Here is a 26,704-nt window from a genome sequence, read left to right as displayed (position 1 = left end):
ATTCCTAAAACCTACGACTGTGTTAATCTCAAGTGACAGCTAAATTGTTTAATGTAAACAGAGACACGGGGACGCTTCGTTCCTCGTAAAACTAATGATAATAAATTCTAAAAGTCACTTAAATGATTCTAATAAGTGACAATAGAATTATATTACTCATAAAATAAATTTTAACAAAAAAGAATTTAAAGAAACTTAAAAAAATAACAATTTACGTAAGACAGCCGAATTTTTATCATTTTAAGCCGCTAAACACACTCTACCCCAGTTTAAAGTTCATATCAATAACCCCAATTTAACCCAAAACTTAAATCTCAAAACTAAAACCAAAAGTTCGTACACAAAAAAGTGACAGCTTAAAAAAAATATTGGTTCTTCTTCAATCGACTTTGCGTAAACAGTAAACAGCGAAGATGCGGCAAACACTTCAAACTACTTTTAATAAATTAACTCACATTTTTTATGTCACGATTTTTTTGAAAACAATGTTTACATTTTATTTTACTCCAGATAAAGTCAATTATTTATTTATCTGCAGTGTAAGTTATCGGCTCGCACTTGCATGCGACAGCCAAACACCACAGCGTGCTCCTGACTCACGTCTGTGTCTGTGATACCGATTGGACAGACGGAATATGGCAGCCGAGTAATGGCAACCCGCTCGCTGAGTTGCCAGCTTTTAGACACGTCCTACCATCCTACCATTACATTTGACATTGACAGAAGGACAGTGAAAATTCACAGTTATGATACATTTCTAGGTAACATGATACGGAATGTAAGATAGTAACACTAGTATAAAATAAGAAATAAATATTATTAATAATAGTAAAAGCACTCACTATAAAGTATTTAGATGTTTGCTGCTGATGCGCTATGAAATAAAGACAGTTTTAGACTTTTAGAAATTGACAGTAGCGCCACCCCGAAATTGAACAATAAAGTTTTCTTCAAAACACAATGAATACTTCTATATTCCCATGGTTTTAAGTTTAAATTTTAAGAAATCAGCTCAGCTAATAAATATTATATACTAAAGAGTATTCATATTTGCATAAAATAACACAAAATTTTCGAATATTTTTTGCAATATTCTCTTGCATTGCAAAGTTGTACAGTAATTGGAACGTTTTGTGGGGATACCAGATACAAAATATTACTAAAATGGTAAAAACCTACTAAATTAATTTGAAATTTTGTATTCTTTTGAACTTGTACCATTTCTTTCAGAACTTTTATATTTAGACGAATTAAAGATATGTCCACAACAAGACTTAAGTTTATTTTACGTACAAAAATGTAGCTTACGATCTAATAATTTTAAAATACTTGAAGACAGTTAAAAGTTTTGTTTCTTTGATTATATAACAATTTTATTAGTTTACTAAATATATTTAGCAGAAATTATTGTATTATGACCAAATTGAAAATTGTTAACAAACAGACTACAAAATGTTATCATCACAACAATCTCGGAAACGGCTGGAACATAGAAAACTTGTTGTTTATGTGTATAGGTAGATTTGTGGTTAGTTTCATATCAGTGCACTGATCGTGAGTCAATCTGTCGTTCGCTAAGACGGTGGCAAACCGTGTTTGGATTATTAGTAATTGTTTCAATTTCATCATGAGATATAACGAACTCGGTAAAACAGGAATTAAAGTATCCCACGTAAGTTTGGGAGGCGCTGCGTTTAGTAATTTTTACGGGTAAATATATTCATAAATAATACGAAATAAAATTTAATGTATGAAAAATAATTATGTTTATTTACATTTTGTGCTAATAATATTATAATTTACAATTATAATAATTAGTGTGTTAATATAACAACTGTACTTACTTGGTATATATATTGAGTACCTAAATAATGACGAAGCATTTAATAAATCGTAAGAATTTTGTCAGATTAATAATTATAGTGGCAATGACGATTTGTAGGTATTATGTTGTCCGGCGCAATTTTTATCAGACAGTAGGTATTGTGTACACAGCTCCTAACCTACTCCATATTATTATTGTTTTTGTACTCCGTGTTTATTTTGAACTTGGCGTAGTGTACTAGTGATGTGGCAACTCGTGTTACTTTTTTAATTTTTTGACAGGAGCGGTTTTGCGGTGACTTTGTGCCTACTTATTCGATTTTCTGAAACAACTCTTTAAGGGTCAAGGTCACTATATATAGATCGTTGACATTGATTACGTTCGCTTGGTCACGAACGCTCGCGACTAGTTTAGTAGTTTATTGTTTGAACACATTGTTCTTTGGCGCCTAACTACCTATATGAAACATTGTGTCTTTAATTTAGCAGTGCTATCTATGTATTTAATTTATTAAACCGGCTGCAAACGATATTGGTGTCATACATTTTATTGTAGGAACATTACCGATAACGTTTTTATTGTTTTGTTTTTTTTTTTTGTAATTTGATATCTACAACTTTTGTACCTACCCATACTAAGTAAGGTAGGTAGGTACTTAACTACGTTCTAGAATGCTAGATCGTATCGGTTAGTGACTAGAGCGGGACGGGACTTTACCACCGCGAATATCTGAAAAAATTTAGGTACGTACCTACTAGATACCTAGATAACTAAGTAGGTATCTAGACTTCTATTTGTTCAAATTGGACTTCGGTAGATAAACGTTTAATAACGAACCAGTTGTTTACGAATTACTTAGTGTATTATTACTGAAGAGTTAATAACCGCAAAATCCTACCTACCTATTAATTAGTATTACCTTTACACATACCTATTATAATAAAGATTTTTATATTCTATTAGGTACCTAACACATTTGCCTTGTAATGTTTATTTGCTATGAATAATAATAAATGTCCGATGTCTAGTTACCTACATATAGATAGTTCGATACCTGTTTAAAACAGAACATGAAATTTACTAATCAGATAATTAATCACGATTTTTTTGAGGGCAAATAATATTCAATTAAATATTTATTGAGGACAAACAATCATTCAAAGTTTTCTCCCGCCTTATGCGAGGTAAGAGGGAGTGTCAGACTCCTACTACTGACTAAAAACCACGACGTTCTTACTCCTGCTTTACGAGCCGGAGCCCCGGTAAATCCGCTAGGTAGCCGCAGCTTCGAAAATTAATCACGCTACGCTACATACTCATATTAGGCATAGCGAGATAAAAGAAGTAGATATAATATTATATCAACATACATATCTGTATAGGCATTTACTTGACGAAGAATTAACTAATAAACAAATGAAGATAAAAAGGTTGCTAAGCAAAATAGTTATGCAATGAATTACTGTGGCCGGTGATAAAGAGTAATAAACCTATCTCTAATGTGGTATCTTTTAAATATTGACTTTTAAGATAGTGTCCATTACTTTAGAAAACTTATTGACCTAACAACCTATGTTATATGTATGTATAATTATGTAACTAACACGGAGAGCAAATGCAGGAATCCAAATCTTTTGATTCTGTCTCAACTTATATTACGCTCTGAGTCATCCTGTGCGTGATTATAATTACTCGCCTGTCAAATACAGGAAAAACTTAGTACATTTGCAAATATTCTATCCTGTAAAGGTGTCTCGCATTATCAAGCTGCCATGTAAGATCATGTCGTACGACAAGATGTAGACGCCAAACACAATCTAGGAGGCTATTATGTGTGTTGAGGATCGGCCAGTCGCCTTTTCCACCCATTGGAAGAGATAGGTTGGTGGTTGAGTCTTTACGTCGATACCACATCAACTAAATATGATACAAGCAATTAATATGCTTTAGCAGTAATTGTATCTACCAATAGATACCACGTTCAAATGTTACCTACCTTGCCGAAATAGATACCTATGCTGGGAGTTTCATTGAACTTAAACAGACAGGACATTTACAGTTAAACACTAAACAAGCTGGTACTAAACTTACCGAGATAAACGTCCACAAATTGGTACGGGTAACAAGAGAGAGACGAGCATCGATGTTAGGTAATCGAGTGCACAAAGGATTCGTATATCAAACTATTCAAACGGCAGGTGTGAATAATCTGTCAGCCCTCCGTTTGTCGGCGGGTGAGCTCAGTTTGCCTGGTGTACCCACACACCCCTGCAAAGTTCCCCTTCACCCACGTGACAAACGCTGCGCTCTGCAGCTCGCCGAAAACAAAATAATAACAAAACGTTATTAAATTTAACCAAAGTTCTCCTCGTCCATATAAAAACAACACCGGTTCACAGATTAAAAGTTTATTTTCCAATCAACAGATAAGCTGTGTACGTACGTTTCATAGTACGAGTGACTTTTGTGTCTGATTGATGACAATTTTAAAAAATAAATTGAATCTGATCCGTCCATTTTTGTGTCAAGTTTATTGTTTCGCGAACTACTTACTTGCACGTAGTTATTCAGATTTACTTTTTGTACTTATAAGTTTTTTTTTTTTGCTTACAAAGGTAGAGTTTTACGATTAAGCGGTTTAAAAAAAGCGTATAGAACTTTTAATTATCTACTTGTCTTGATAATTGCAGTGTCTGCGACATCCGCGAAAAGCAGAAGAGTGCTTAGTTAATTGAAGTAATTAGTACAGTTCTATATAATTAATTTAGACTAGTCTCAGTAGAGTAGTGTAGACGCTACACGCTTAGCTGCTTTATTAACCCGCCATTGGTGACCTATATGTCTGTGAGACCGGGTAATTTAAAAACTAAGAATAATTTTTAAACTGTTTATCGGATCAGGTTGCGATTTCGAGTAGCTGCCTTACTACACGCCCTCTACCATTAGTCCACCCCGCAACAGCAATGCGGGCGTTTTATTTTTATGTCCTTTCTATGCCATTTTATCTCTTTTATTTTCTATTTGTATATTTATGTCATTTTGTGTCCTTCTAATGTCAATGTCCTATTTTATATCATTTCTAATTTCTAATTCAAAATATGTATCTAAAAAATCTAATAATAATAAAAAAATAATACATATACCACAAAATCACGGTGTAGGGGACCAGGGTCACTGACTATGTAAGACAAATACACGTCACCAGTGGCGGGTTAAGAACATTGTAGAATGAATTCTATGTAGGTAATTGTGATCGGCATGTAAGAAAGTATACTTAATACTTAGCTCTACGTAGTATTTCACTAAGAAGGAAATTAGAAAGAATAGCTAGTGCTAATTCTAATTGAAAATGCTTTTAGCTATAAAGTCAGGCTATTAGTTGTGGATTTTCTGAAACCCCCTAATTCTGTAGTAGCTGCAAATCTGCTGACTTATGAAATTGTACAGATTCGGAGCGTTATATTGGTTGGGCAAATAACTTGTTAGAATGTAACTTACAGCTGCGAGTAATTTCAAACTAAATATCTATTTATTCGAACAATTATTTTCAATATAATGTATATCATGTTTCAGAGCGTTTGATGAAGAAAAGGGTCTGGAATTAATAAGAGAAACCCTCAAATGTGGTGTTAATTACATCGAGACCGGCCCCTGGTATGGATCGGGCACTTCTGAGCGAACTATTGGAAAGGTAACTCACACTTTACCTGTAATAAACTAAATGGTTCTAGAAATTTCGAACCGGGCTTGTTTCTAAAAATTTTGGTCCGAGTATATGATACCACTTAATGACTTAACCCGCATTTCGATCTGACCTGTCGATAATATTATTAAAAATCTGATGTCTAAGTATAGAATAAAATATTTTTGATACTAACACAAAATCTCTCGTTTAGTAACATCGACTCACTGTTGTCGAATTACTTCAGATATCTGGGAACGTTAAATACATATAATTGTACAGAATTAACCCATGACATGACCCAAGCGGGGTAACTAGAGACTTGAACGAGGATGGCCAAGATTAGTTAAGAATTGTTTCATTAAACGGAATTGATACTTAGTATAGTATGTAGTAATTAGTATCTCATTCGAATTCGAACACAACTCTACCTCCCATTAAAGCCGTGGCAGATAATTTTAGAACACCGTATAGATTACATTTGTCAATAAAATTAGTTTAGAAAACTTAAATACATATGGCCTGTAGTATGCTTTTACTTACTTAAAATAGTATTAACAATAAAGTTTACCGTCTGGTAAAACACTAAAGAACAAAAAAACGGATTAAGTTGAAAATAATGAATAAAACTTTAAGTTAAATACTTCGCAAATTAAACGTGCTTAAAGAATATGAGACGGAATGCCCTACTATGTATTGCTAAGCGCACAGCTCGAGACTCAAGAAGGAACTAATCCAATTTAGATTTATTTACCATTCACGAGAGAGAAATTGATAAAATTGACAAGAAAAAATCCAAGCACCATTTCGGTCTATCTAAATAAAACCTAGACATCTTTCACGAAGCGCATGCTAATAAGCATTAAGTGAAAACCTTTGAAAGGTCAATAATAACTCAAGCAGCTATTCAGCTCGGAAAGATTGAAAAAAAGATATCTGATAGAAGGTGAGGTCTCGGAAAAGCGCCACTTAAACGCATAATAAGACACGGTAAAAAGATCCTGCAAAAGCGTTCGATATCATTCCCCACGACTTTACTCTCTATTAAAAATGTTTAAAGTATAAATAACGATGAATTTTCTCTTTAGTACTTATTCGTTTTTATTTACAGTTTCAGTTCTAACTTTTTTGTTGGTTTATTTTAATCGTGAACTTTTTTTTAAGATGGTTTAAGCAATGTTTATTTTATTTTGGTTAAAGTTTGTACATATACCTAAGCATTATAAATGATAAATGATATTTATTTCTGTAAATAGATTATAAAATAACACTTTTACACGTCAATATTTCAAATAGCTAGATGAGGCCGGCATTTCCTATCCGACTACTCTGAGAAGAAATGCCGAAACAAACACAGAGGTCATAGTCTCTTTTAAAGTCCAGACAAAATCATCACTATATTTGTTACTGTGAAGAGTGAACAAGTGAATGTGTGACTGAAACTGCATGTTAGAGAAATAACTCAGTTCAAGATTGCGCATTACTTAATTCCTAGTCCACTTAAGCATATCTACTAAAATATCATCATCATCATAGCAGCCACAAGATTACCACAGCTGAACATAGGCCACCCCCTATCACACTTGGAATCGTCCTGCATCTAACCCCTCCCTACGACCTTCATCATGTCGTCTGTCCACCATAAGGTGGCGGTTACGCGGCCTCCACTTAAGAACCTCTCTGCCCCAGTGCCCGTCGGTTCTCCGCGCTATTTGCCCTGCCCACTGCCACTCCAGTTTGCTAATCCTCTGGGCCATGTCGGCGACTTATGTTCGTTTGCCGATCTCCTTATGTTTTATTCGATCTCGCAAAGAAACTCCGACCATAAGCGACACAATTGCGCTGAGTATACTTGAGCTTTCTTATAAGCTTAGGTAATTATAAATTAAACAAAAATGACTAACCTATAATAAACATGATGAACATTTTTCTATATTTTTCTAACATTTCATGTAGCTGTTAGTATTCATAAACAACCGAATAGCACAGAACCAACACAAACGCGATGTTTATCCAGAAAAACGAATGCTCAGAGTTCACAAGAAATAAGGGATTGTCTCACAGAATACTACAGTAAAGGACCGTACGAACATCACGACGGAAACTAAGCGTAGTAGGCAACTACATAGTGTATGAAATAATAAATAAAATCGTTAATTAAAATTCTTCATCAACCGTTACATAAATACTATGCCGTATAATGATCACGTCAACTGCTCCAATCTGATTTCTTTCCTTTAGATTTTCAACTTTATACCTAAATTATAAAGTTCAGAGTCAATTAAAAGAATTTTACAGTAAGGTGTAGTTTAACGAGCTGGCGATGTGTCTTATGCGTGACTACAAACGCTTTGGTCTCGTATTCTCCAAAGAGCGGCAGGAACATCTTTAGTTTCATTTTTATTTTGAAAGACTTGAGGTACAGTCGTGGAACTAATCTCGTCCTTTATAACATGGAGCTTAGTAATAGAATTTTTGAGAATTACAGTTTGGGCATGGGCTAATCTCCACTCTCAAGCTTTATTAGATAGAACTTCAATTAATTTTTGAGAAATTATTTCACCACACAGAATATTTGTTTAAAATTTTACTTTACGCAATAAGCTTTAAACAGAGAGGAGTGAAAAGAGGGTAGGGAGGTCTTTACCCTGGAATGGGAAGATCATGGTTAAAAAAACCTTTTACATAAACTCAATACAAAATAATTATTCCTTGTAAAAAATACCCAATCATGTTATTGTTCAGATACAAATACAGTTGCTATTTTATTTACTGTAAAACTTACCTGTTAATAACTTAGACTATTTGCTCATTCGTATGTATGTTTGGTTGAACATTTGGTTCAGCAGAATTTTATTCTACCAACAGAGCAAAGAGATTAAAGTTTACTTACGTTGTTAAGTGATGAAACAAATATTGTACGAATCCAAACGTAAATACATGTTGAGAGCAACGTGTTCGAGCGCTGTAGCTATAGTGTCTGGAGTCTAGAGAGCAAACAGAATAGCGTGATTGGTCCTTGATTAACGACTAGATATTTATATATGTGAGCTCTTTTTCATCAAAGAGATAGTGGTTGTTAATTAGGCACGCTATGAATTCCATTGGTCAATAGTGAACACAAGCTGTGTTTACAAATATAATTTTATTTAAGTATCTTTGTAGTATATTTTAGGACTGCCTCGTTGGTTGAGTGGCTGAGTAGCATGTGCGAATGGCAGGGGTCTCGGGTTCGATTCCCGGGTCGGACGAAGTACTACTGGTATTTTCGGTTTTTCGAAAATTTCTCAGTAGTTGCACGGAGTTTGGAAATGTGTCCGGTATATGCTCACCACCTAACATGGGCCTTACAACGTAAAATTCTGAAAAGTGGATGTACCTACATATATTGTACAGTGGCATTACGAGCCATAATGTGCGCCTCTGCCTACCCCTTCGGGGATTAAAGGCGTGACGGTATGCATACGGTATGCAGTATCTTTTTAATAATCATCAATGTATACTCCTGTCTATACGACAACACAAATCAGACCTCCTTTAGAGGGCCTCATAACAACTACCATAACAAAAATTCTTTTCCTTAAATTAGTATCAATGACAATCAAGATTGATTTAATAACACAAGCACTTTGTTACGCAGGCGTTGGTGGGAGTGCCAAGGGAATCATACTTTATTGGAAGCAAAGTGGGGAGGTATGAGCAGGCCACGGAGAGAATGTTCGATTTCTCCGCGGAGAAGACTGAAGCAGGAGTGGATAGCACCTTGAAACTACTTGGTTTGGACTATGTGGATCTGATACAGGTGAGAGAAAAGGCTATGTCGATAAAAGAATTGTAACGTACGCCGATTAATTATAATTAGCTCATCAAACTATAATATGATAACTAGCAAACCGGCGAACTCCGTTTTGCCACCAATATTTTCCCTGTTTTCCTGCTTTCCTCTTGATTTTTGCCTGATTTTTTTTGCTATAAACCTCACGGAGCCCCAGCCCAACGAATGCAAAACCGTGGAAATCGGTTCGAGTTTTCTGGAGTTATAGCGCCAGGAAAGGAAAACTCGATTTATTTTTATATTATATATGATGTATTAGGTACTGACTTGGTTGAAATACTTCCTTTATACTCCAATATATAGGTAACAAAATATACTCCAATGAGCAGCAGATATTTTAACTTTAGTACTAACAATTGTGTTAGCGCCATTGTTGGATGATCGGATCACATAAATTGTCACGGACTGTACATTCACTGTTAACGCAACCACAATGCATAATTCCTTTGCAAAAAAAAAACACAAAGAGACCAAGATTGAAAAAGAACATCGTTGTTGATATGCGCGATCATCTTGGCAGTAAAGAAGTCAAGAGCAGGGTCGGCCATTCGAAATAATGGTTCCGGTCATCAATCAGGAGCCAGGAGTTACAGAGGGGGCATGTAATAACCTCGTGAAGTGCACACGAGAACTTGACCTTCCATTTGATAGATGCTTTGTTCACGGCCACTAAGTAGTTGATTGATGCATTCATTATCTATGCAATGATGAACGACCAAACACGTAAACTTCTTTGTTTACGAACTATTTTGGTACGGTAGCGAAGTTTCTGGAAATCTACTGCATTTTTCTTCAAAGTCAATGTCAATGTCAAACTATTTATTCCAATTAATCCGTATATACCTAGGTTAAAGTCTGTCAGTGAAACTGAGTGCTCGTTCCAAAGTGTATGTTCGAAACATTTGAATGGACAAGAACGAGCAATAAAAGTGAACAACACCATTCGTTACTCTTTTAAAAAATACATGTTAGTAATTTCTAATAATTATATATGATACACATGATAGTTTATTATTTGTTACCTTTTCTTTATTCTTAATTACTACTTTGTTGCACCGACCACATTCTCACTGCATCACCTAAAGGTTGGCTAGCAAGAATGCCTATGGCATTAAGCCCACCATTGTACATTATGTTGCAAAAAGTTAAATAAATAAATAAATAAAATAATTTCACTGATACATTTTTCCATTGTACAAAGTATTACCTACGGCTGCATACGAGCTACAAACTTTATTAACTTCTTCTTCCATATCATTACATTACAATTATCATACCTTATCCATAACAAAATATAACCGTACTAAATGTCGTATCATTCTTCTGTCTACTACTATCCCTCTGTGGCTAAAGTTAATTGGTGACTAAAATCGACGTCACCAAACCTCAGACTCAAAGCGCAAATGTTTCAAATACATTTTAGCTTTGTATAATTACATTGGGCCGTGCGTTTCTAGGGCCGAGCTCGCGAGTAAATAGGTTTCAGTTCGTGACACGCTTGTGTGGTACCGGATCACACTTGACTAACATTCATAATTGTTTTGACCTAGCTTTGCAGTCTGTTAAGTTTAGCCTGCCATGTTCATAAATTGCTGCTTAAATATTCAGTTTCCATCCACGTGAAAGTAGTGGGTTAACTTTTTGTTGAGAGAGCGTAATTATCAAATGACTTCTCCAGTATCCTGCCCTGAGTGATGCAAGGAGTGTTAGACTCTTACTGAGGAAAAGGAGCCGAGCAGGCATCGCAACGTTTGGTGTTATTGGGTTAAGCACGTTACACACGTAAGGTGTGTAGCCGCTAGTTAAAGTGAGAAAATCTCCTAGGTATTTAATGCGGGGTTAGGGGTACCTACCTATTTAGAACACCCCGGTGCAACAGGCACGTTCCTTGAGTTCCTTTACATTGAGATAGTATAAAGAAAAACGAAAATTGCACCTCACCTACCCTTGTAGGAAATAGAAAAGTTTATTAAGTACGATCTAACCATGGACTTTTACCTTAGTTCTAATATCTTCTTAAATAACCGTATATTTAAGAAGATATTGTAATATGCCATCGGGTTTTGCCCATCTCATGCTGCAATAAAAATTCCATCATCATCATATTAGCCGTACGACGTCAACTGCTAAACATAGGCCTCCCCCAATGACTTAGAAGCGACAAGGTGGACAGACGACCTGATTGCGGTCGCAGGGAGCCGCTGAACGCAGGTCGCTTCCATATTTACTTTAAATAAATACATACTCACCTACAGTAAAATGTTACTTCACTATTCTAAAAGATATGCAGAATATGAGAACGTATGGAGCAGAATGTGCAAAATGCTTAAGTATTGCTATTTCATGAATGCATAGTATTCGATGAAATCCGAATCGGACTGGATACTGCTGGACTGAAGGACAGAAGTATTTCTGTATCTGGAATAGAGAAATATACGAGTATTCAGAATATTCAATAGTAATGTAAAATGTATGAAAACGCCACGAGGACGCGGGGCGCAACCTGCTTACCTAACTGACTAAATGAATTCCTTAGATTCTAAGAACGTTGGAATGAAAGCCATTCATGTTTCGTTGCAAAGCTCTTGTTTATGGAAACTTTAATTTATTTAGTTACACTTTCAGTTTAGTGAGAAAACTTTTAGTAAAGGGATAAATGGAATGCTTCGTTCGTTAGCATAAGTGATGATAAGTTGAACGAGCCACAATAAAGCTAATAACGTTAAGAAAAAGACACATGTACTTAAATAAATTAATTTATCCCAGATTATCTCAGCAGCCACATAATCTGCAATCAACTTTGCAATTTAATTATCGCTTGAGTATTTGCGCGGTTTCATCGAATAAAGTCCTTAGCACATGGAAGCAATATCCGATAGAAAAAAAAAAGAAAAACTTAAGCACTAAAGTCGCATCTGAAAGGAGTAGGTGTAGCGGTATTTCGATGAATGTAATAGGTACTTAGGCCACTTAAGCCTTCAGATTCCTGCCGACCCGACAGAAAAATCCTACAATATTCTCTTATTGCATTTCACATTTTCCCCGTGTACGTAATCGCCTTAATTTTCCCATCCGCATTTTTCTCCATCTGTACTCTTTTTTCTTCTTTCAGTGTGCCCGCTTATAGCGATTACACAGGTCGTTTAACTAATTGATATACTTTTATGAAACTTTTTGATGAAGCTGTTTTTTTGTAAAGTATTTTGTCTATAAAGTTAAGGAAATGGATCCATTGTTTCCGTTCTTAGAGCTCCCTGCCAAAGTGTAAATTAAAAACAGTCATACAGTTCAAATTAACATAGAGTACTCTCGATCACCAATACTCAGCCAAAATTTTCAATCGAAAATCCCAGTAAGGTTTTCTCCCGCGCCGGCAGTGATGTGAGCCCACACCCTTTGTAGAATACAGATATTTATGCAAAAAATTAAGCGCATTTCACGAAGCGTTTTACGCCCGCGGCGTGTGTGATTGTTTGCGAGTCCCACTGCTGCATCGGCGGTGATATTGTACCGGCGAGCGCGGGTCGCAGTCCCGTAGCCGCAACGGGTTGCACTTACACCGCTTTGCGATCAGTTGGTTAGCACAAAACTCAGCTCTCGTGAGTTTTGAAAAGTAAAACTCTTTTCCGCAACCGCGGTGGGCGTGAGTCCTTGGCTTAATAAGTACCTAGTTAACTTTACCGTCATTCGCAACTCCTTCAATTAACTAGTAAGTTGTACCTCGTACGATATTGCATCTGTACAATCATTTTCTATTCTCTCTCCAATTCCTAGTACCACTACATGTTCGTAGAAAATTGACACCAAAACAAGCAACTAGAGTAAGAGCGGTGACAATCGATTCAGGTGTCTCTGCTTTGATCGGTTAGCAGTTGACTAGTTGCAATTTGGCACGGTGCAGTGAGGTATATTCTATCTAGATCTTGACAGGTACTTACTACCGGTCCTGACTGACCTGTGTCCTGTAGTACCGGCCTATGTATCCCACATGTCTATTGTGTGCATCGGTTTGTCTCAAGTAAATCTAAAACAATTTTACTATACAAGCTACTTGAGAAGTATTCTTATGTCCTCAGTATTTTGTTAATGTGGTACATATCTTCTTGCAAACAAAAGTAATTTATTAGATGAATTATCACTCATAATCATTGATTCATTAATTATCAATATGCTGCACCACAGGAGCCATTCACAGCCATAAAGAATGCAATCTTCCACAGAAATTCCATAAAGGATTTCAGAGACAAAACGTCAACCCTATGTGATCGACATGTCTAGCTGTAGCCACTACCTAGCTATAGGGACGTTACACGCTCCCCTGCGTTTCCGAACCTCACACAGGGGCTAGGGTTCCCAGAACGGGAATTTCTCTCACACCTGATCAGTTTTTCATTCGATTGCAACGACAGGCGGCGATGAGAATGTGATCGCCAAAAAGTGCCTGCAGCCACTCTGAAATTGCCTGTACCACGCGTTCTATAGTCGCGATTTTTATTCATCCATTTTTCCGACATTCTTCTCTCTGTGTGTATGGCTTTTAAAACAAATAGCCGATATTTTTTGAGATGTTTTTTTTTTACAAATAGAAGTAGGTATGTTGTTTGTGTTCGAATCAAACGTTTTGTAAAGCTGGCTAGTTTACTGGTTCAAAACAAAAATGGTTCCTGGAATACAAGTTTGTGGTTTCTTCTTTTCAAGTGTCGGAGTTAACACGATCCAAAAATATGCTAAACTACAAATATACAAGGTACATAAATAAAAATGACTTGTTCTCGTGTAATCCTAAAAAAAATCAATTGTGTGGTAAATAAAAGGTATTCAGCTGAAAATAAAAATTTGAACCTTTGTTTTCGCGGGATCAATTATTGATTTGATGATTGTAATGAATTTGATTACAAAATCTTGGAATCCATCAGATAGCTTACGCATTTAGCGATGCCTTTGTGACACGTATGTGTGGTGCCATGAACAAATGGCTCGGCCTTTGCGAGGCTGCTCACTCTGTGTGGACCTGCTTTATGTAGACGTGCCTCGGCCAAGGAAAGAGTTATATTTTGAATAAATACTATCTTTGGCCTATCTGTCTGTTTCACTGACTAGGGACATTTTCCTCCTCTTTAAGCTAAGAACTGCAGGCGTCCGTCTGTTAACAATTTCGGCTTGTCATCTTAATGTTTTCTTGTGTGTAGCTTTCTTCGATCTTGGACGGGGTAACAGGGCAATAAGGTAAATTTAGTTAACCTTACTTACTCCTTTAGGGAGTGTTATCTTAACTATGGTATACGTTTACTTAGAAATGGCAACACGGCGACTTGTTGCTAAGTTAAGCTAAATCACAGGAACTTTGTACCGCGATCAAACCAAAACACGATACTTGCTAAATAGTTGGCTGCACTTCGGAGCTCGGTCGTCTATCACACAATCATTCGACTAAAAGCGTGCCAGTCTGTTCCCATACTGCCCATACACATTCCCCGTTTCACTTTGTAGACGGCAAACCACATACATGGACAAAACCAATGGAACAATCGAACAGAGAATTTAGATCCGTATCTATTTATTCAACATTTCACGAAATTAATTGCTGAAAACTGTTTTCGTATTACACACCCTTCATTTGCTTATGAAAACATTTTTCAGGTAAATTTCACTGAAAATACAACGTAGAGTAGCGATTGGATAAATTCAGCGGCTAACCGACTATTGTGTCGGAATGAGCGATACCGTACTATTTTGTTTGGAGGGACTTAATTGACATAAAGAGCGTTTTAATTATTTATTACGTTGTATGTATGTTGGTGAATTTAGTAAAATAACATTCAATTTAATTAAGTTACAGTTTATTATTTAAATTCAATTAGATATATGAAAAGTTTTAACTGAACTTTTTTTGTATTTTAAGCTCGTAATTAAGCGGTGATTAAATTCATTAAGTAGCGATACGCACGATCATAGTTTACGTTTATTTAAATCGATGTTAGTACGACAACCATGTATCTGTTTTACCGCCATACTCAGAGTCTACAGTCATTTACGATTGTTTTCGATACAACATCTTTACTACGGAATAGTATACCTACGTAAGTTACCATTAAATGTCTCTAATGCCCGAATACTCAAACGGTACTCAATTTTAATACGCTCTCAAATGTAGTTCTGTCACTATCAATTTTATTATTTATAAAGTGGCAGAGATAGCACGATATTTAAGTATAACTTAAAATTTAGAAGCGTTTTAGTATTCGGGCGTACGCGTAAGTGCGACAGTGTGGAGTACATTTTTTTGGAATTCGATCATTGAAAGTATTTTATCATTTGTCTGCTAAGTTAGCTTCATCTCCTGCTCGTACCTACATATGTAGGTCTGTGTAGGTGTAGGCTACCTATTATATTTATTTGTATGGCGTGTCACGCAGGTGGTTGCTCGATTCCGTGTAACTTGTAGGAATGTGGTACGGCAACCATATTTTGCAGTAATACAGACTTTTATTGTAGGAGCGTGCATCTGTAGGACTAACAGGATTGTGAAATTATATCATGCTGGCTATTGATATTATGTAAATCATCTCAGTTATTGATAAGGATGTCCCGAGAGTTGCATTAAAATCCTTCTGCATAAGAAACTTTGATAATGTGAGAATAAAAAAATACATTTTGAAATTATTTTTTTAATTTCATGCGTCATCACATCAAGCCATAGCTTGATGCTTATATCATGATATAGCATAATTTAAAGAATACACGTATAAAAAGCTATAATTATATTTTTACTTAATTAAAGTGCGTATTACAGGTACATGACTGCACATTTGCACCAGATATCTCCATCGTGTTGAAGGAAACCCTCCCAGTGCTTGAGAGGGCGGTGAGGGACGGCAAGGCCCGGTACATAGGCCTCGCTGACTACGACATAGACCTCATGAAGGAGGTCATAGAAGAATCAGATGTGAAGATATCCTCCATATTGTCTTACGCAAAGTCCACGCTGAACGACAACCGCTTGCAAAACTATACCAAATACTTTAAGGTAAGTAGTGCGAAAACATTTTCTTTTGTAAGTTACCTATTTCTCTTTTAATTGTAATCCCCGAAAGTGGAGACAAGTTGCAAATATAAAATACAGTAAGTAGCGTGTACCACTTTTCTTGCGGGGGAGGGGAGAGGTTAATCAACCTATGAATTCTCCGCCGACGAAAGGGAGTGTCATACTCTTACTGACTAAAAACCACACCATTCCTATTCAAGCCGAAGCCCCGGTAGCCCGCTAGGTAGTCCACAGCTCTGAACCGTGCACCTCTGGTCGCCAGTTGTGTCATTGATCCAATGATATTACAGAAGTAGTATTTGAAGAGACTTTTTCTTGAGGGGGAAATCATCCATTGACATTAATGAGTCAGAATCAAACTTACTGACTAAAAATCACCCTGTTCCTATTCCCGCTTCGAGCTGGAACACCGGTCGGGCAGTGGAAATGTCTTCATTGTCCAGTTTTCAGCAATAGCCTCCGCCCCCTCCCTTCTAGAGACTCACAGCACAATTATAAATACATGTTCTATAATAAAGATCACTTTTACCTATCCCTTCGTGGAATATGAAGCGGACGTATAAGCATGTCAGGTACGTATGTAAAAATAGCTATACGGTAACCGATCTCTTCCTACCCGAGTATCTACCCCCACGAGAAAATCAATCATTGTTATTACGTGCGTAAAGTGATATCTAATCTTTAAAGGCGTAGGCTAGTATTACGAGTAACATATTCTATTTCTGTACTACAAGTTTTCCAATACATTGAATCAGCGAGGAAATGCTCATGCTCAAAATAAAAAATGTCAAAGCATTTATTTCAATTAATCCTTAATTTGTATCTATTGTTATTAATTTTTTACATTTTATAAATATTCTTGATCTGATTACCTACTACATATAACAATTAGGTACGCATAATATAAACGTTTTCTATGTCATATTATTCCAAGTATCAACTGGGTAGGACATATAATAAACAAATTAGTCCTTGTATCAGTGTTGGTTTGACAGAGTTGCATGCAACGCGAAGCAGTAACTCCCAACTCGCTGAGTTCTACATATTCCAAAAAACTATATGCTATGAATTCTAAAATGTGAATACCTTGCCTCGTTGTGTGATGTCATCAAAAACTACGTACTTACCTACCATTGAATCTATTGAAATCTGTAGCTAAAATATTTTTAAATAAAAACTAAAATAAAAAATATAGACGCAATCACGAAAAAATCGCGATTCTAGGCCTTCACACGTTAGTAAAAGTCGAGAAGAGAAGGCAGACGCTTCTAATTACCTAGACCTTTTAATCCAATATTCTCGGGAAGTGAGCATAATGATGCGGCGTTCTCATTTAAAGTACGTACTGTGTCAATAATAATTAATTTCCGAGCCACCGCATAGCGGTAATTATTATTGCATGGACTATAGCTATGCAGTATTGCGATATGCAAGCAAACAGCATGGTATGCACGGCTCGGAGGCGACGTCGCGTGCCTCGCAACCCTCGCTCCTACTACCAACACAATTCTAATATATGTATGTGAACAGAACAAATCTATCATAACTCACAATCATCCAGCAAAATGTATCGGCAAACAAAATTATTTATTCGAAAAATTGTTTTATTATTTATTCAGCCATTCGGAACGGAGACCAATTTCAAAAGATCTGTGGAGACTGAATGGAACACGACTTTGTTTATGTTTTATTTGGTTACTTATACCCGTGTTGTTAGATAGCAAGACTACCTACGTTAAAAGTCAATCAAAATGCTTTATGTATAAGAAATTAGAATGTTGTTACCTATTTAAATAAATGTTTAATTTAGTTGGAAAGTACTAAGGCACTATTATAATAACAAGAAATTAAAAGCTTGTTAAAGGAACTATTTATATTGTATTAAAATGAATCCAAGATAGAATGCAAAATCCCGGTACAATGGTTCATTAAACGCCTCCGTTCGGAAGGTACGCTAAAAGCGCTCAGTTTTGTCGTTTTCAAACGTTGTTGGGGAAATCACTTTAAGCTCCTGCCAAAGAAATTCCACGAAAATTTTACTACACTTTGTTTGTTTTGTGGATCGACTTTCACCAGTTACGCTAACAAAAATAAAATGTACTAGTTTTAGCTTTTGATCGGTGCAGTGATATAAAAGAACTAGTGTTAAAAACTATTCTACTGTATTGTCACTTTGTAAATACTTACATGTGACAGATTATGAGATTAAGTTTAAGCAAGTGGCCTGTAGTACTATCCTTGTATTGAAGTATTGAAGATCGAAGGCCCATCTTATAGGTTACTTATGCCGAAAAGTAACTTAACACTTATGCCGAAATTATATAATTAGGTATATTATATTTCGTATACAATCTTTTGACAGATTTTATACAGAATTTACTTATGATCCTAAAACCTATCGGTTATTAATTTATGTAGGCGGAAAAAGAGTCTCCTCTTTACGCTCCTTATACTTATGTGTGTCTAGTCTCGTGTCCCATTTTGCGCGGGCCCTGTAGCAATTGCTGCTCTCGCTAGTGTGCTACGTAGTTAATCCCGCGCTATCTACCTTGGCACTTTGCTTCATATTATCTGCGGCTGCCACCTTTTAAAATTTCTGATGTAGAATTTACTCCATTTTTGTTCTGTTTTATTTAAAGCAACTGTCGCATGAATAACATTAAGTACATAAGTTCCTAAAATTCATAGTCTGCAATGAATTCGGAAGCAATTTTTTTTTTAATTTCCCATACTAGGATTTTCTCCTGTGTCGTAGGTGTATTTACAAACATATAAGTTTACATACACATGACACCACGACCTGAAACAACAATTTATGAATCACATAAAGAGTTGCAGCGGTTGCCCAGTCACCGCGCAAACCGTGCAGTCTTATTAAATAACTTACTTACTAAATTTTAGCTGCAATTCAATAGCTATCTTTAAACACTTCTTAGAAGCAAAGGTGCAGAAAATAAACGAATTTATTATACAATTTATTTTCAGAGCAAGGGTGTCGGTGTAATTAACGCAGCCGCTACGGGGATGGGTCTGCTGTCGAACCACGGCCCGCAAAGATGGCACCCCGCTAGCGATGACATCAAAGCCATTTGCAAGAGGGCCTCGGACTATTGCAAGGTACAACTATTACGCAATTACAAACACTTACACTACTTGCTTATGTCAGTTCTACTCAAGCTTTAAAGGTTAAAGGAAAATAAGGAGGTATTACAGTTAAACTTGGAGCATGTTGCATAATACCAGATTAAAATATTGTTGGTTTATTTGCACGGTAAATATTTTAACTTTTAATACATTTCGAATGGAATAATATTCGTTTAATATTATGTTTAATTATCCGTAGGTAAGACTAACAGAAACGAAATCAGAAATTGTGATGTAAGCACTATTTTATAGCAGTCAGTTTTAATTCATATTTGACCGTCGCGTCGTAATAAAGTTTAAAAAGACAATGAATTTAGCACAATAAAAAGACGCCTAAGTTACCGGTAGCTATTAAAAAAAGTAAAAGGTTAACAATAAAAACACCGGAATAATATTTGCAATCGCTAGTGCACAGATTGTACAATTTTTGGCGTTAAGCCCTCGGCTCCCCATAGTATTCATTCCGTTGTAAATAAATTAGTGCGCCGATTTTTGATAAAAATATCGACTGTTTTCGGCACCCAGTTTTCAAACTACAAAAATATTTGTTCAATATGAAAGGACGAGGATTTGTTCGCAAAATCTTGGTTGCCTAAGGTTTTAGCTGGAATAGCCTGTACACTGTACTTATTGACAAAACGGGGAGACGCGGTTGTTTGTTTGCTCGGCTGCCGCGGGCAAATATCTTGCTGTAAGAGTGCTGTACTCGAGATACGAACGTATTTCAAGATGTGGAGGAATTTGTCAACACTCAACAGTCTACTTTGACAGTAAATTAATAACTTGGAGCATATGTCGACATATTTACTTAATAGGGCCTCTCACTGTAAGAGCCCAGTCAAAGCTTTTAATTTTTATTTCGCTTGTAAACGCATTTAATATTTTACCGCTTAAGCTTCACACCAGCGTTTATTATTTGTACGATGCGTTGCTCACAGACTCTTTAATGGATGATGGAAGTGAGTGTCGGACACAAATGGATTTTTTGTGAGGGATATTTAATTAATTAATAAATAAAAGCTGCAAGTTTTTTCGATGTGTAAGCCAGTGGTGTAGCGTGCCTTTGCGGGGCCCCGTATAAAAATTCGTTTGGGGGCTCTCTGTTTTCTTTTTTTAGTAGTAGTAAAAAGATTTCAAGAATTGTTGACTACACGTTTGGCGCGGTGGGCAACCAGCTGCCACGCAACGTGTAGCGGGTTCGATTCTCACATGGAGCAACTCTTTGTGCGAGCCACAAATTGTTCTTTCGAGTCTGAGTGTCGTGTGTATGTGAACTTACATGTTTGTACGGCACAGCAAAAATACTAGTATGACGCATTTTTTTTTAAATAAAATAATTCGAGTGGTTTTAGATGTGAGTACAGACAAATGTAAAAACACAAAAATGTTCCGGCGACGTGACTTCAAGTCAAACCAATCGTTTTTTTTCGAAAGCGATTCCAGATGTGTCAGTCACATTAATCACTTAAGCAAACATGTGCAAGTGTGAGCCATAGTCTTATACAGTACGAATCAAAATATGTAATTAAAAAATCTCAACCAACATGTGATGAGAGTTCAGTCATCATATTACATGCAGATGCTTGACACAGGATGAAAAGGGAACTCGCTTCGTAATTGTGTCTATAGGACGCTTGCGATCGCGGGGACAGCTATAATTAAGTTCTTTTTTTTTCAGGCCTATGAAAGCATGAAAGGATTTTCAAATAATTATTGTGCCTCATATTTTTTAGGGGTTTACATAAATAGTATTGTAGTGTAGTTCAATTAAATTAAAAACATAGGTACTTTTATTCATTTAAGTATTCATAATTTAATATTATAGACTGACAGTTAACACCAAATCATCGACATGTTTTTTCAATTACAGTTTCTTCTCATATAAAGATTGAATATGTATTCTTTTTTTTGTTACTCATATTTACTTACCATCTACGAACTAACGCAAACAACATATTCAAGATTTCTTACAACAGCTATAAGAAGTTCCTATTTAACTCGTACGTAGGTACTTACGTACCTTGTACCTACATAGGTATCTAGGATATAATCAAATGAATATGATAATAATCGAATGAAACCAACAAGATATTTCATGAGATCGGCTTCGGTACTTAACCCAACCGCATTAGTCACAGAAGAAACGCTGACGAATTAATTCTTTTAATCCTATTCTAGGAGAACAACGTGGAGTTAGCTCGCCTGGCGACCTGGTTCACGCTTAATCAACCTGACATTGACACAAATATATGTGGTTTCTACAATATTGAGCAGCTAAGGGACACAGTCGATGTCCTCGATAATGGCTTGACTGAACATGAACAACGCGTACTACACGACGTCCAATTACGGTGAGTAACTATACAGGCTACAGGTAGACACCGGCTGGAAATACACCGGCATAATCCCTACCGCTATTTGGGTCAGCTTTTCAAAAAACCTGTACTAGCTTTTCATTATAATGGGCGGGTATTATAGCTACGTATTGGTCTGTATTATGGATTGTTATATTTTTCGATGGATAACAGAATATTAAGTAGGTTTTTTGCCTCATTGGTCAATAGATTTATAAAGATATAGGAGTGAATTGTGGATCAGATTATTGGAATAGAAATGTGATAATAAGAAGACTAGGTATTTCAAAGTTATTTACGCACAGGATTATTCCTCATAAAGGGACACAAATAAATACCCACCCGGTACAAAGCCAAAATTCCTACTAATATAGAGAATTCAATAAATGAAATGGGGAAACATTATCATCCCTAGCCAAATAGACCCCTACGCTCCTACATCAACCAAACTTTATGAGACAATCCAATCATTCCAGTTTCGTAACTTAAAGAAAAGGAAAACTATTATTCTCATATAAAAGATTTTAACAAAGAAAACTTAAGGCGTAAGTTTAACAACTTAATATTCGAATGGCTAAACTTATTAAATTTAAGTTGAGAATCGTTTGGGTTCAATCTCAGGCACTTCTGGGTCAACGTTAAATGATAATGAGATAAGACAAGAGTAGGTGAAAACTGCAGTTTTAATCAAATGAACCTTACGAATGAATATGCATAACACCTAGTCGAAATAAATTATAAGTTCTCGTAGTCAAATATCAAATGGCCCAATTACTCCCCTTCCCAATCCCCGATTCCCCAACACCTCAAAAGGTCGGCAACTCACTTGTAACACCTCTAGTGTTTCAAGTGTCCACGGGCAGCACCGATTGCTTATCATCAGGTGATCCGTCTGCTCGTTCGCCGGCTTATTTCATAAAAAATCTAAGTAATTCTATTTAAGAGTGTAAGTTCTTCTTTTTTGAATATACTTATATTAAGATAATAATATACTTATATTATTAAGATAATAATATAAGTATATTCAAAAAAGAGTTTATTGTTGTGAATGTATGCAAAATGTCGAACAGATTATTTTTTATAAGTTTTAACTAATTTATACTTTAGTTTCTCAGAACTTGTCTGGGGACAAACATACCAATACTGTTATAAATGAAAAGAAAACAACTATGAAGCAGTAAACAAAAGTTCCCAAATATGAGAAATCTACAAATGAAATCAAAACAAACAGTTAGGTACTCGACATTTTTAAAGTAACGACTAAGCTACCTACATACAAAACACAAAACTCAATTGGTTATTGTACCTATACGTCCCTCGAACGAAACAATGAACATTATTAGGAGCCATCTTTCAATTGTGATACTCCCATAAAAATTGTTCCACATTCGACGTGATGGTACTTGCATGATAATTAACGAGATGCCTCTGGATATGCTTCAAACTTCAAAACCGATGAGGACTCATGTTAGTTACCTATCGCTACTAACATTCGGTAAAACGATAAGATGAATTTGAACCATTTCGGAACTACTAGCGCAATCTAGATTCGGCCTGCCTGTAGACAAAAATACTGGACCACAGACTTAGGGTTCATTTTAGTTCCAGTACAGTAGTGTAGATGGCGCAACATTCGCACATGTCAACGGGCTGCCAACCTAACAAACTTTATGGCGCTAAAATGCAAAATATACGTAACTTCCACAAATGCATTTTCTTTGCTTTGATACTACTGTAACTTGAAATCTAGTTTTACTAAGTCAAAATGGCTGAGTAGTTTTACGTGGAAAGCACAAAGATAAATTATAATTTGGCATATCATATTAGTGAACTTTTTAGGTCAATCTCAAAAATAAATCAATAAATCCTCGAAAATAATCAGTAATTTTGACTCGGATTTCGACTAAAAAAAAAATAGGTAATTCAGTAATGTCTTTATTCTTGCAGGTTCTTCGATAATGGCACTCTTCATTGGGACAACGTCGAGCTACCAGTTTACAAAGCTAAGTTGAATGCAATTCAGAATAGGTAAACTTAATACTGCTTGCATTTTGATGGTCGGAACTATCATTAAGATTATATCTTGTGGCCAATAAAAATGTAATATGATTAAAAAATAACAATAAATATTATTTGTATGTAATATGCTTGTTTTGTTTTAATCGCCTAATCACCTCTATTAGAGCATTGTTTCACAATGTTTGAATAATCGCCATGTAGGTACCTACCAGATAAATAATAAAAAATAACTGACTGCCCCATTGGTCGAGTGGTCACAAGTGCGACTGCCATACAAAGGGTGTTGCACTCGGTTTCCATTCCCGGGTCGGGCTTAGTATTACAGGGCTTCTTTCGGTTTTTCGAAAAAAAACTCAGTAGTGTAGCACGGAGGCTGGAATTGAGTCCAGTATATGGCTATAGGCTCACCGCGTATCATATATATCATTGGACTTAAAACACAAATGGTGAAAAGTGGATGTACATTTTCTAACGGCATTAAGTAGGTCCTGACGTTGTTAATTTTTGTGAACTTAATAAATAAAAAATTATGACTTTTGTACACCTTTGTATCCTGGATTGAGAGCAAAAACATAACATAGGTATAACATAACCTAAGGAGAAGCCATTGCATGATTCCCCCCCCCCCCCCTAGAAAATAAATAGCTACCGGTAAAACTAAGGGTCTGAAGTAAATCTAATACAAATGAAAAACAAATCAGTTTACAGTATTTTTATTTCCTTTAAGATTTTGCAACGGTATGCACCAAACCTCTAACGATACTCGTTTACATGTAACTTTGATACCCAGTATACACACACCTTATAGTCTATCTGTTTAGGTAATTAACTAATTGTAAACAATATACACAACTTTTAAAACAATTTTGTTTGAGAAGCAATTTTAAGCTCTATTGGTTCCTGAATAAAGTAACTTTTTAAATGACTTTATTGTAGTTTGTTCAATAGATAGTCCTTAAAAAAGTTGTGCCAAAATTATTTACTTTTAGTTAAGTACCTAAGCCGACAGAGACGTTGAGGTAAACACAATTTTGGTTATAATATTATTATAGTCCAGTCATTTGGTAGTTTTACCTGGAAAGTTTTCCAGGAGTTTTGAAAATTGGTGGATTTATAGATTTGGGTATGCTCTTTTCGAATTTCAACTTTGCCACCTCGTACAACCGCCGCTCGCGCCGCCATATTGAAAAAATGGCGCCTAAAAACGGTTTTTTATTAATATCTCCGTTCCGACGCATTTTACGAAAAAATATTTATCTACAAAATTAAACTAGAAAAAATTTCCTACAGTTTATGTATTGATAACTTTTTCATAAAATCAATAGTTTTTGGCGTATGAGCGCCGCAAAGTATTATTCATCTGCACCACCACGTGTACAAAAAATGTGTGTTGTGCAGCAACGACTGTCGCAACCGAGGGCTGGGCTCGCTGTCATTGCAGAGGTAAGTCCCCTGTTTGAGGAGTGGCTAGAGCGGCGCCATGGCGTCCTCACCTACCGCCTGACGCAGGTGCTTACCGGACACAGGAGTTTCGGTAGGATCCTGTTTTTGATTGGGCGGGAGGAAACGCCCGGGTGTCATCACTGCGAAGACCGCCCGGAGGACACAGTTGAACATATAACATAACACATATAACATTAGAAACAGGAACCTACCGAAACTCCCCTGTTTGTACGACCCACATTGTTTGTAAACGGTTTTTTATTAATATCTCCGTTCCGACGCATTTTACGAAAAAATATTTATTTACAAAATTAAACTAGAAAAAATTTCCTACAGTTTATGTATTGATAACTTTTTCATAAAATCAATAGTTTTTGGCGTATGAGCGCCGCAAAGTATTATTCATCTGCACCACCACGTGTACAAACAATGTGCTTTTTTTAAATGTATCAATTCTTAAAAACTAATGATGATATCTCGTTCAAACCAATTTTCTTTGAAAGTTTCCATTAAAATCTACAGCATATATTTTTTTTAGTTTTCTTACTCACTTATTTTAAAAGTTAGAGGGCAGGACACATTCGATAGACCTCATTTTTCCACTTTGGGAGTGTCTATCTTTCAAACAATTGATTTTGACGAAAAATGGTTTTAGGAACCATGACGTATTTTTAATGGCCTATCCATAGACAACCATCACGGATAGGTTAGACGAAAAAAAAAATTTTTGAAGAGGTGCAGTGACCGCGCGCTCTCCGCCCTCTATCTCGGAAACGGTGCACCGTATAAAAAAAAGTTTAGACAAAAGTTGTAGATAAATTTTGTATTCTACAATATTGGTATTAAATGCAAATACCAAAAACCCATAGGAAATGAGATATTTCCAAAAAAGAGCACAAAAATGTTTTTTGGGACCTTTGGACCTTAAAATTTAACAGTTGCTTACACCCTACCATATGTAGGTTTTGAGACAAGTTTCAGGCAGTCAATATACAAGTATATACAAAATTACAGCTGGGTATCTCAAATTCCGAGGTGAAATCCTAATTTGACTGGACTAATAATACTTTTCGGCGCTCGTACGCCAAAAACTATTGATTTTATGAAAAAGTTATCAATACATAAATTGTAGGAAATTTTTTCTAGTTTAATTTTGTAGATAAATATTTTTTCGTAAAATGCGTCGGAACGGAGATATTAATAAAAAACCGTTTTTAGGCGCCATTTTCTCAATATTTTGAAATTCTAAAAGAGCATACCCAAATCTATAAATTGACCAATTTTCAAAACTCCCGGAAAACCTTCCAGGTAACCCCCTTTTTATCTACCAAATGACTGGACTATTATATCGGCTAGG

General features: G+C 35.9%; 2 protein-coding genes across 2 annotated transcripts in view; one reads left to right on the top strand and one right to left on the bottom strand.

Moving 5' to 3' along the window:
- LOC118267030 (alpha-mannosidase 2-like) overlaps window positions 1-633 on the bottom strand; it is an 81,113-nt gene extending 80,480 nt beyond the window's left edge. The window contains exon 1 of the mRNA XM_035580771.2: window positions 456-633. The gene's annotated coding sequence lies outside the window, so the exon portion shown is untranslated. The remainder of the gene's footprint in view (window positions 1-455) is intronic.
- Window positions 634-1,385: 752 nt separating this feature from the next.
- Window positions 1,386-24,028, top strand: LOC118266277 (uncharacterized). The gene is made up of 7 exons (XM_035579679.2): window positions 1,386-1,710; window positions 5,399-5,516; window positions 9,148-9,309; window positions 16,136-16,369; window positions 19,373-19,504; window positions 21,710-21,882; window positions 23,833-24,028. The coding sequence occupies exons 1-7, from the start codon at window positions 1,628-1,630 to the stop codon at window positions 23,915-23,917; spliced, it is 987 nt and encodes a 328-aa protein (XP_035435572.2). The 5' UTR covers window positions 1,386-1,627; the 3' UTR covers window positions 23,918-24,028.
- Window positions 24,029-26,704: the final 2,676 nt, after the last annotated feature.

This window comes from Spodoptera frugiperda, chromosome 25 (genome assembly GCF_023101765.2).
Source record: "Spodoptera frugiperda isolate SF20-4 chromosome 25, AGI-APGP_CSIRO_Sfru_2.0, whole genome shotgun sequence".
NCBI lineage: Eukaryota > Metazoa > Arthropoda > Insecta > Lepidoptera > Noctuidae > Spodoptera > Spodoptera frugiperda.
This window is presented reverse-complemented; position numbering and strand designations above follow the sequence as displayed.

What these genes read in the sequence shown, in the direction of transcription:
- LOC118266277 (XM_035579679.2), top strand. Translation starts at nt 1,628, where the DNA reads ATGAGATATAACGAACTCGGTAAAACAGGAATTAAAGTATCCCACGTA. An exon ending in CTGAGCGAACTATTGGAAAG is followed by an intron (nt 5,517 to 9,147) that starts GTAACTCACACT and finishes TTTGTTACGCAG; the next exon opens with GCGTTGGTGGGAGTGCCAAG. An exon ending in ACTATGTGGATCTGATACAG is followed by an intron (nt 9,310 to 16,135) that starts GTGAGAGAAAAG and finishes TGCGTATTACAG; the next exon opens with GTACATGACTGCACATTTGC.